This window comes from Neophocaena asiaeorientalis, unplaced genomic scaffold (assembly GCF_003031525.2).
Source record: "Neophocaena asiaeorientalis asiaeorientalis breed wild unplaced genomic scaffold, Neophocaena_asiaeorientalis_V1.1 scaffold314, whole genome shotgun sequence".
NCBI lineage: Eukaryota > Metazoa > Chordata > Mammalia > Artiodactyla > Phocoenidae > Neophocaena > Neophocaena asiaeorientalis.
This window is the reverse complement of record NW_020175489.1, coordinates 107,789-118,735: the sequence shown is the minus strand read 5'-3', so window position 1 is coordinate 118,735 and position 10,947 is coordinate 107,789. Positions and strand designations below refer to the sequence as shown.

The following is a 10,947-nucleotide window of genomic DNA, read 5'->3' as shown; positions in this document are numbered from 1 at the left end:
GCTAAAAATTAAAAGGAGTAACTCTTTACCACTTTTTAATGCAGCGGTCCCCAACCTTTTTGGCACCAGGGACCGGTTTCATGGAAGACAATTTTTCCACGGCCGGCAGGGGGGTGGTTCAGGCGGTAATGCGAGCGATGGGGAGCGGCAGAGGGAGCTTCGCTCGGTCACCCGCCGCTCACCTCGTGCTGTGCGGTCTGGTTCCTAACAGGCCACAGACCGGGGCTTGGGGACCCCTGTTTTAATGGATGCTAAATCAAGAGACCCATAGTAAAGTGCTTCTCCAATTACAACAGCAGAGAATCATCTGGCAGGTTGGTTAGCTGAACCATAACTCACACTGATTACATTTGGGAAATGATGGAGTTTCACACCAAAGGCAGTAACTAATCGTGTACAGTTGCTCTGACTGGGCAGTTTGGTGGTGCAGGACAGCCACTGAGCATGGGTCACTTCCTAGAAGAGCAAGGGCACAACTGGCCTGAATATGGGAGCCCCCCCAGATCCCTCAGACTCAGGGTCCCCAAGAGCTGGAATCACAGACTCATGAACCTTCACCTGGCCTTATAGATACCATTTTGTACTGTCTCCCATTATTCTTGTCCCACTGTATTAGTAGAGCACAGTATTTACGGTAAATGATCTGAAGATCCTAAGACTTTGTCTGTCCTAATCTCTTTGTTCATGCCAGGAATCTCTTCTTTGTATCCATATTTAGCTACAAGTTGAATATCCAGTTGATGTGGCAGGCGAGGGTGGGGGGAAAGGGGAATTCCCTAATTCACAAGCCAGACCATTCTTCTAGAGGACAGCCGGGTGTTAGAAGTATGTTGTATTGTACTCACTCTCCATCTTTATAATTTCTCCCCATTGGTACTAGAAATGGTATAAGTGTGAATAAGCAGTGAGTTGATCATCTATTAGCCAATGGAGAGAACACAATACTTACAGGAATGATAGTGACCATTCGTTGAGCTCATTCCCTGTGCGTGACACCATGCTAAGTGTCTCTACTCATTAACCTCTACTGTCATTCTGTGGAGTTTATTCTCCTCTGACACAGGAGATTTCAGAGGGCTAGCAAAGTTAAGTAACTTGCCACGGTCACATGTGGTGAGTCACTGAGTCAGGATTTAAACATAGATCTGTTGACTTCAAAGTTCAACTGTATAATACTGGCTCCCCATGTGATGAAACATTTCTAGTTCAAATGTATAATCTATATTTCAAAGTAGGCAATATTTATCAGATGATAAATATTTTGTATTGAAGGAGGGAAAGATAGCAAGGTTGGTTAGTAGAAATAAAAACGATATACATTAAATTTAGATAAAAGGCATAGGTCAAAAAGGCCCTGGGGAGAAACAGATAAATAATACAAAGGAGAATGCAGAACTGTAAAATGTATATACTCTGCAAAATATATGATCAAAAAGTGAAATAAGTTTTAAGAAGCCACCAAGCAAAGCTAAAAACTCAGCCAAGACTGAGCTGAGCATGGGCCTCTCTCAAATGCTTGGATAAAGTGTCCACTCAAATTACAATAATGTTATAATAAGAAAAACTGCATGCAAGTGAACTACAGAGTAATTAGAGCAATATGTGATACAACTATTTCTACCGCAGGAGAAGGTCGAGATCTGGGAGGGTTTATGTAACAAGTAAAAGATAAGATTATATGAAAAATGTGAGTACTGTTTAAAAAGGGCCATTGTGGTCAGGAAGTACTTGGGGACTGAATTTTGGTTGGTTCCCTCACTGACTGTGGCCATGAACAGGGTAGCTACTAAAGAAAGTGACTATAAATCCAATTTGCCTCTCCTGTCCTGTCTGATGTCACTGCTGCACAGAAGGCGCCCGAAGGAAAGGAGTGGATGAGCTCAACTAAATTAATCTGAAAGTAATCTAGACATCAAGAATTTCCAAAGAACACGTCCCCTCTTTCTCTGTTTTAAAACCAACTGGCGGTATCTGGGCAACTTTGTCCTATTTTAATAGAGTGTCTCTTGGCTGAACTTTCTGATATTTCCACATCAGAAACTCATGGAGCCAGTTCTACCCATCTCCCTGTCTGCAATATCCAGCAACAGTCTGATTAACAGAGATTCTGTCAAATTCTAACTTTTGTCCCTAATCATAATTTTGTACATTGAAGTTGGTCTGCAAGCTTCTCTTGGGCATCCAAGCAAAAGAACCTTAGACTCTTAGCAATAAGCTTTTGCATCTTATACTTAAGATTAGGGTTAACGAAAAGTGACAGTCCCAGTAGTTTATTCTGTTAATCTCCAACCAGAAATTTGCAGAGTAAATTGTTTTGTAAGTCAGCAGGTTAATCGAGGGTATCTGGGGAATAGACAGGAAGGGATGTGTCAAATCGCTTTAAAAAATACTTGACTTCTCAATTACACATGAAATCTTCAAACTCAGCCCAAAGAATACTAGGTAACTGTCCTGAAAATGGCTATACTCTGAGTATACTAGAAAACATGATAAACTAAGATATAACTTGAATGCTGTATTTTTCTTAACTATATTGATTTAATTATTAGCTCACTCTCTTACTGATGTGTGTGTGTTTTGTTTCCTCATTAAGACTGTACCCTCTTCAAAGACAAGGATCATCTCTGATATTTCTTACAGTGGTAAGAACATAGTGGGCAATCACTTAGTTGATAGAAATATTTATAGCCCAATACATACTTGGTGACACAGAGTGTGTCCCTGCATTGGCTGACCAGAGTCTCTCGGTCATCTTCTCTTTGTGGTCGGACGGTAATTAATTCAAAAGTGTTGCGTCTTGCACAAAATTCTCTGTTGGCTGGTTCTATCTGCCGACTGGTACAATTGGCCAAATTTAATCTTCCTATGGGATTCTTTAAAAACAAATTTTTAAAAAACATGATTAGTAGGAAATAAACAAGACCATTTAAGTCAGTAAGCATTAAGCAGTATTCCAGTTGATACAAATTTAAAATTAAAAAGGCATTAATTTAAAAGTTAAAGTTTAATTACACTGAGTTTAGAGAAACATATTTAACATTTATTATTGTTTTTTGCTGGTCATAAAAATAGAAACCAAAGATGTCAACTGGAGCTCTTAGTCAACTTAAAAAACAAACTTTTTGTTATGGAAAACTTCAAACAGACACAAAATAAAAAGAACAGCATAATGAACTTCCATGTACCCATTAATCAATCAGCTCTCACAATTAGAAACACACATTCAACCACCTTTTGTCTATAGCCCACTTAATTCCTCCCTTTCTGTAAACAGAAACCTAGACATCAGAATTCATTTGTAAATATTTTTTATGTATCTCTAAAAGACCAGGCTAATCTATTGCTTTGGATTGTTGGAAGCCATGTTATTCCTATGGTATGACAGTCAAAGATAAAAATTCTTAAGACTAAATGGTCCTGAAAAATTAGAAAAGGGACAAGTATGGGCACAAGTGATTTTTAAAAAGCCAGTAAAAGCATTAACTCTATTAGTAATTAGAATGAAATATACCATTTTTAAACATTAGATTGGCCAAGTCTGGAAAGAATGGTAATAACCTATGTTGGTTGGTTGGGGTGGTGATAGAAACTCTCATACACTGCTGGTGAAAGCATAAATGGTCTACTACTGGTAGACAATTTGATAAGAGCAATCAAAAAACATTCAAAATGGGCATACCCTAATCCTACAACTTCACCTAAAAGAAATTTATACTAAGCAAATACATAGGTGCACAAAGATGTTTATATGGGTATACTCACTATTTTTTCATAATAGTGAAAAGATTGAAACAAATTAAATGACAGTAATTGGGGACTATTTAAACAAATAATAATATTATGTCTCCAGCAAGTATGGCAGACTAAATAGTCTAAAAGTCCTCCCATAATTCCCCAAATGCCAAACAACTGAACTCACAAGAAGGTGAAAGAAACCTTCAAAGGCCAAAATCAATGAGGAAGAGAGAGTGCAGAATGGTAAGCTAGCCTGAAATCTGGCTTCCTTGGGGTACTGACCAATGAATGTTAGGAACTGGCAACCTTGACTCACACAGGTTAAATGATATAATATGAAGTGTGATATTTGCTTTAAAATACCTCAGCAAACCAACAAAAACAAAAAAGTGTGTGTGCTGTGGAGAGAGAAATGAAACATGAAAGTTAGTAATTGTTGAAGTTAGGAGTTCAATATACTATTTCTCTCTGTTTTGTGAACATTTGAACATTTTCAATTATAAAAAGTTAAATATACAGGTACACATATTTCCATGTGTGTGTGTGTGTAAAATGAAGGACCAAGAATAAATAATACATTGTTGAATAAAAACACAAGTTAGGAGACTTACCTTACCAGACATTAAGATTTATTTTAAAGCTATGGTAATTGAGACTGAGAGATACATACCAAAGGAAACAGAATAGAAAGCCTAAATATAGACCTACATATATAATGATATCTTGATACATGTCAGAAACAGCATGTGGATCAGTGGGGAAAGAATGGACCATCCGATGGGGCTGGCACAGTTGGGTTTCCAGATTGGGGGGAAAAAATCAATTCCAGGTAAATTAAATATGAAATATAAATCTTTATAACTTTCAGAAGTTATAAGGAGGTATAGGAGAATATCTTTATGACTATAGAGATGATTTTCTTAACTAAGACTCAAAAAAGCAAACAATAAAGTAATAAACTGACAGATTTATCATAGCATTAAAAATTTCTGTTTATGAAAAGATATTATAAAGATAAATTAAAACATATGCCAAGCAAAAGATGGGAAGTAAATGGCCAAAACACATAAGAAAAGATGCTTACTCTTAATGTTCAGTCAAGGAAAACCAAAATAAAAACACAGTGAAATAACCTTTCACACCTATCACACTGACAAGAGTTTAAAAGGCTGACATATCAAGTGTTGGTGGGATGTGGAACACTGAGAACTCTCATATACTCCTGGTGGGAACAGAACATTGTACAACCAATTTCAAGAATAACTGGACAAAATCTAGCTAAATTGAAGATGTGCGAAACCCTACAAACCAGCAATTCTGCTACTAGATACAAACTCAAGAAAGAGCTCTGATCCATGTAGCTAAGTTATAGCAGAGCTGTTTATAATAGCAACAATTTAGAAATAATCTAAGTGCCCATAAATAGGAGAAGTGGATAAATTAATTGTGATACATTCTTACAATGGAATACTTTAGTACAGAGAAAGATGGCTAGAGCTCTACAAACTAGAGCTACACACACCAGCCTAGACTAATGTCACAAATCATGTTGACTTAAAACATGCAAGTTGCAGAATAGTATATACAGTATGATCTATTTGTATAATGCTTCAAAACATGCAACTGCAATAATATACTGCTTATATATAATATGTAATAAAAATTTAAAGAAATACATAGGAACAAAATAATTTCAGGATCGGGGTTATCTCTATGAGGGAGAGAAAATTACTTGAGGAGCTTTAACTGGACTGATAACACAGAGGTTGATGGAAATTTTTTTTTTTTTTTTTTTTTTGGTCTATTTGAAGGTTCAAAATATTTCACAATAAACTTTAAAATAAAATTTTATATAGCTACAATGTAATACATATAGCTATCTAATACAATATCACAGATGTATTTTTATTGATGTGGAAAGATATCAGGATATTATTAAGTTACAAAAAACATGATACTTTCTGTTTAAAAAAGATTCATAAATGGATATATAACTATTATTACATATACATTTTAAAATTTAGAAGGATACACAGCAAAATGTGAACAGTAGTTTTCTCTGTTATAGATGATTTTACTTTATATTTCTGCTTATTTCTATTTTCCAGTTTTTGGATAATAAATTACCACACTTGGGCAATAACATTAAATTCTTTAAAAACAAGATGTAATGTATCCATAAAATTCTATTATCAAATTTCAGAAACAAAACCAAAACCACTATATTCCTATGGTGGTTTTTCCTTTCTGTTTTATCTCAGAGTTAGGTAAATCAACTGTTAATAAAATACAAAAGTGAATTGAAAGTATTTCTGACTAAAAGTATCAATTAAAAAATATTATGAAACATTCCCAAAAAAAAGAAAAATATATTCCTTAAGGTATTTCAAGAGTGGTCAAATCACAGGGAATGGATAAGATATAAAATTTTTACACAAATACACGCACACACACACACTCACTAGTCTTTCAACAAGAACATTTTTAATGGCTTAGTAAATATTTTTAACAGGGCATTTGGGTGGTTGATGGGGGCCACGGGGAACACTTGCACGAAATATTCCCTGAAAGTCAGTGAGGGCTTTCACCACTGACCCTCAATATTAATATTACCTTTCGTTTCTCATCATCTGGATAAGTCCAATAAGAGATACAGTTTCCAGAAAGAACACACCATCTTCGATGCCACGCACCAAAACCACTAACATCTTCAAATATGGTCTGGAAAAGTCAATGAAATACTGACTTTAGAAACTTGAGGATCAATTAAATGTTTTCTATACATTAAACCTCAGTATGTTGACATATTTCATACTGCAAAATCTACTTGCATGATTTTTTTTCTTTTCTCTCTTTTATAAAGTACTTAAGTTTATTTTTATTCTACTCTGTATCAAGGCCAGGAATCTTGTTATTTCAATCTCAAGCACAAAGTTAGTACAAATGACTCACCAGCTCCCATTTGTGTTTACGTTCACCTTTTACATCATAAAGGTAATAGAAAAGAAAAAATTTGATGGATAAAAATAATACAAGTTATCATTACCCCCTACTATAATCAGGGAAAAATAACGAGAGGATAGCTTTTTCATTTTTATAGCTGGGGAAACTGAAGGCCAAGGAAAGTAGATGACAACACACGGTCACAAAGCAGAACTGGAACCTTCTAGCTAAACCAGAACGTACTTTTCTTGCTGCTCATCAGTCTTGGCAGAGTTAGACTAGTACCATTTTAGAATCACTTAGCAAGTTTCTCTGGTTGGTAGTCTCCTTCCTTCCAGCTGTCCCTGGCACATCAGGAAGGAAAACTGAACCAAGCAACTGAACCACTTCAATTACTACCTCTATTTTTTATAGAGGTTAGAAGCAATTAAAAGGCATTGCTTAGACAGCGGACAGAAGTTATTTGGGGGAGTCCTGAGTAATTTTTTTTTACCACATTTCTGTAAGTGTGGATGTGATAAGAATGGCCTATAGGATTCAAGATAGAATAAACCTGAAAAGATCTAACTCTAAAGTAGTTAAGAGCCCTGCTCAAACATTAAGTAGGTCAGACATTTTAGGCAAATGAATGTCATAAGAGTAGATCAGGGGCGCAAGGTATCTAGAGTAAAATATGGAAATATTTACATTAAAGGAAAAGGTCAGTAAGTAAACACTGCTTTCAAGTCAGAAATTTATAGACACTTTTCCAAGAATATCTAGTGCCACCTGCTGGATTTACATGTGAAAAAAGCTACGAAGTATGATTTACAGTCACCTTGGCTGCTTGCACTTTCTGTACGATCTAGCTCTTCTTTCTGTGCCCTTTGTCAGCAACTGCAAATTGACTTGTGATATCTTTTGTATAGCTCAAATTCTTGCTTCACAAAGAAAATCAAAGCTATTAGATTTTCTCTACTTCTGGTACCACACCCACAATCTTCTGTGTATTCTACACATATACTTTCCTCCTCTGATAATGGAAAAAGTATAATTCTGTACAAGATCATGAACCGTGGCTTGGGTCTTATTTGTTCTCACTCTCATGACCTTGTTCCATGTGTTATTCCTTAAAGTGCAGGTTCCCCATTGCCTCTATCTTTGCCCTCTTTGGCCCTATTAGAAGCTACCCATTTGAATTGAAAGATGCTCAAATCTCTCCAATCTTAATAAAATGTCAACAAAATCCTTCTTTCAGGTATCACACTCTCTTTACCCCTCTGCAGCCAAACCTTGTTTCAGAGTTGTTGCACTCCCATTCTTCACCCTCCACTCTCTTTATAACCATTTGCAATCTAGCTCCTGCTCTCAACAAGACTAGAATGACCACTTCATTAATAAGTCCAACAGTGTCTAATAGATCCTTATCTAGTTTGACCACTCCCTCTTGCAGACTCTCTTCCCCTGGCAACCATGATACTAAGTTCTCCATTGCCCTCCCTGTAGTCTCCCTTGAGAGCTTCTCTTCCTAGGTCTGTGGCTTAAATGTTAGTGTTCTCCTGACTATTCAACGCCACCTGAGCTTCCATTACTATCTCTCTGCTGCAGATTTCCAAACCTTCACCTCATCTAAAATGTCCATCTTGAGCTCCAAACTCAAACTCTGAAAACGTGTCTGTACGCATCTAAAATTCAAGTTATTTAAAACTTAACTCTTAAAACTTCCTACCTTGGGTGGGGACTGACTGACAAGGGGCATGAGGGAACTTTCTGGGGTAATATTGTCTATCCTAACAGAAATTTGGGTTACATAGATGTATGCCTGTGTCAGAACTCAGGGGATGTACACTGAAGATTCATGGGAACATACTAATGTCCACAATATACTTTGAAATTCTTCCCCCCAAAATATGATATTTTCAGGACTGGCTAGAAGGATAGCTAGGTAGTAGATACATGATACAGCAAGGACAGTAAAAAATGTTAAAGGCAAAATCTAGATGCTGGCTATATGGGCGTTCATTGTAAAATTCTATCAACATTGCTGTATGCTTGCAATTTACCACAATAAAATTTGGGGGAAAAATGGTTTCCACCCCCACCATGGACACTTGCTCCCCCCCCCAGGGCCCCTTATCTCAGTATAATCACTGCCACCCAACAAGCTGTGCAAGGCAGGGATCTGGGTGACATCCTTACTTCTGCTTCTCCACCCCTACAGCCAAACCCCTAGGGTCTGCACTTCCTCCTTCATCTATCCATGGTGGGTCCTTCTCTCCACCCTGACTGCCAGCCCCCATCCCCTCTCTCATGCAGTAACTCAGTTTCTTCACTAATCTTCTTCAGTTCTGCCACTCCCCAGTCCACTTCCACACTTTCCTAAACCCCCAAATTTGATGTTAATCCTCTGCTTAAACTCCTACTAGAGTACCCAACCGACTTCAGGATAAAGTCGGAAGCCTTTAAAAGGCCCTCTAACACTTGGCTCCATTTCCCCTAACCCCACCTTCCTCCCCAACCACTCCTCTCACTACCCCTTCTCCACACACACACTCAGAATCTAAGCTCTAGCTACCTTGAAATACCTGCCACTATCTAAATGTGTCATCTTTTTTCTCTGGTGGGGGTGAGAGAGGGAAGGGCCCTCCAGGCCATAGTAATGCTTTTCCCTTCATCTGGAGCACATCTCCCTCTTCTCTCCCTCTGGCTACCTTGTTCAGCTAGCAGTTTACAAGCTATTTCCAATACCTTCCTTTAAGCCTTCCCGCTCATACCTAAGACCTGGTGTCCCACCAATTTACGCCCATGCACTCTACGCTTTCTCCCATTATAGTACTGTATTGCACTTAACTGTTCACTTGTATTTCTTCCTATTACACTAAAAGTTCCTGAGTGCAGGGATTACTTTCTGTGGCCTATGATATTCTAACACCAGCACAGTGATTAGCATATAGTGGACATGCAACAGATCTGAACCAATTTATCACTTAGTCACACAGACTTTCATTCCTATTGGAAACCAAGTCTATGCTTCACAAATTGCAAAACAGAAAATATAGACCCAGTGATGTTACTTACTAGAAAACCTCTTTCTTCAACACTTGAATTCACTTGACACTTTATTTTTAAGTAAATATGACCTTCCAAAGGAGATAGAAAGGGTACCTGTGAAGAAAGAGAGTAAATTATTTGTAAAACAGCTTTTCTTGATAAAACATGTATAAATCATGAATAGAGAATATGATACCTTGAAAACACAGTATTTTCTAAAGCTGGAATATAAAATAGGTGGCCCAAAGGCCACTGGTTCCTTAGCAACAAATGCTTGAATAACAACAATACATTGAATAAATTCATTCAATGTAGAGCCTGCTTACGGCAGAACCCTAAGTCCCAAGTAACGTGATAAAGAAAACACGGATTTAAGAAGAGAATACATGTGTTTATCCATTCCCTATCAACAGAATATACTCGATAGAAGGTGGGATAAACCAACTGGCATATTAATACAATATAATATTATTCAGCAACAAAGAATAGTGAACCGCAGAATGGAAACGTTGATCCTCAAATTCATATGGAATTGCAAGAGGCCCCAAATAACCAAAACAATCTTGAAAAAGAAAAACAAAGTTGAAAGAATCATACTTCCCAATTTCAAACCAATCCAAAGCTACAGTAATCAGAACAGTGTGGTACTGGCATAAGGATAGACATATAGATCACAGGAATAGAATTGAGAGTCCAGAAATAAACCCATACATATATGCCAGATTGATTTTCAACAAGGGTACCAAAACCATTCAATGAGGAAAGAGCAATATTTTCAACAAATGGTGCTGGGGAAACTGGACAGCCACATGCAAAAGAGTAAAGTTGGATCCCTTCCTCATACCACATACAAAAATTAACTCAAAATGGATCAATGACCTAAATGTGAGAGCTAAAACCATACAACTCTTAGAAGAAAAACAGAGGAGTAAATCTTCAATGATCATGAATTTGGCAATACCTTCTCAAATATAATACCAAACCATGAGCAACAAAAGAAAAAACAGATAAATTAAACTTCATCAAAATGAAAAACTTTGGGCTTCCCTGGTGGCGCAGTGGTTGGGAGTCCGCCTGCCGATGCAGGGGACACGGGTTCGTATCCCGATCCGGGAAGATCCCACATGCCGCGGAGCGGCTGGGCCCGTGAGCCATGGCCACTGAGCCTGCGCGTCTGGAGCCTGTGCTCCGCAACGGGAGAGCCCACAACAGTGAGAGGCCCATATACCGCAAAAAAAA

At 37.5% G+C, this 10,947-nt stretch overlaps 1 protein-coding gene across 4 annotated transcripts in view; it reads right to left on the bottom strand.

The window, feature by feature from the left end:
* ANLN (anillin, actin binding protein) overlaps positions 1–10,947 on the bottom strand; it is a 56,918-nt gene that overhangs the window by 1,479 nt on the left and 44,492 nt on the right. For all 4 annotated transcript variants that reach the window (XM_024768892.1, XM_024768895.1, XM_024768894.1 and 1 more), the window contains 3 exons: positions 9,736–9,822; positions 6,349–6,456; positions 2,701–2,873 (listed from right to left, as the gene is read on the bottom strand). In XM_024768892.1, coding sequence (XP_024624660.1) covers positions 2,701–2,873; positions 6,349–6,456; positions 9,736–9,822 — 368 coding nt within the window. The remainder of the gene's footprint in view (positions 1–2,700; positions 2,874–6,348; positions 6,457–9,735; positions 9,823–10,947) is intronic.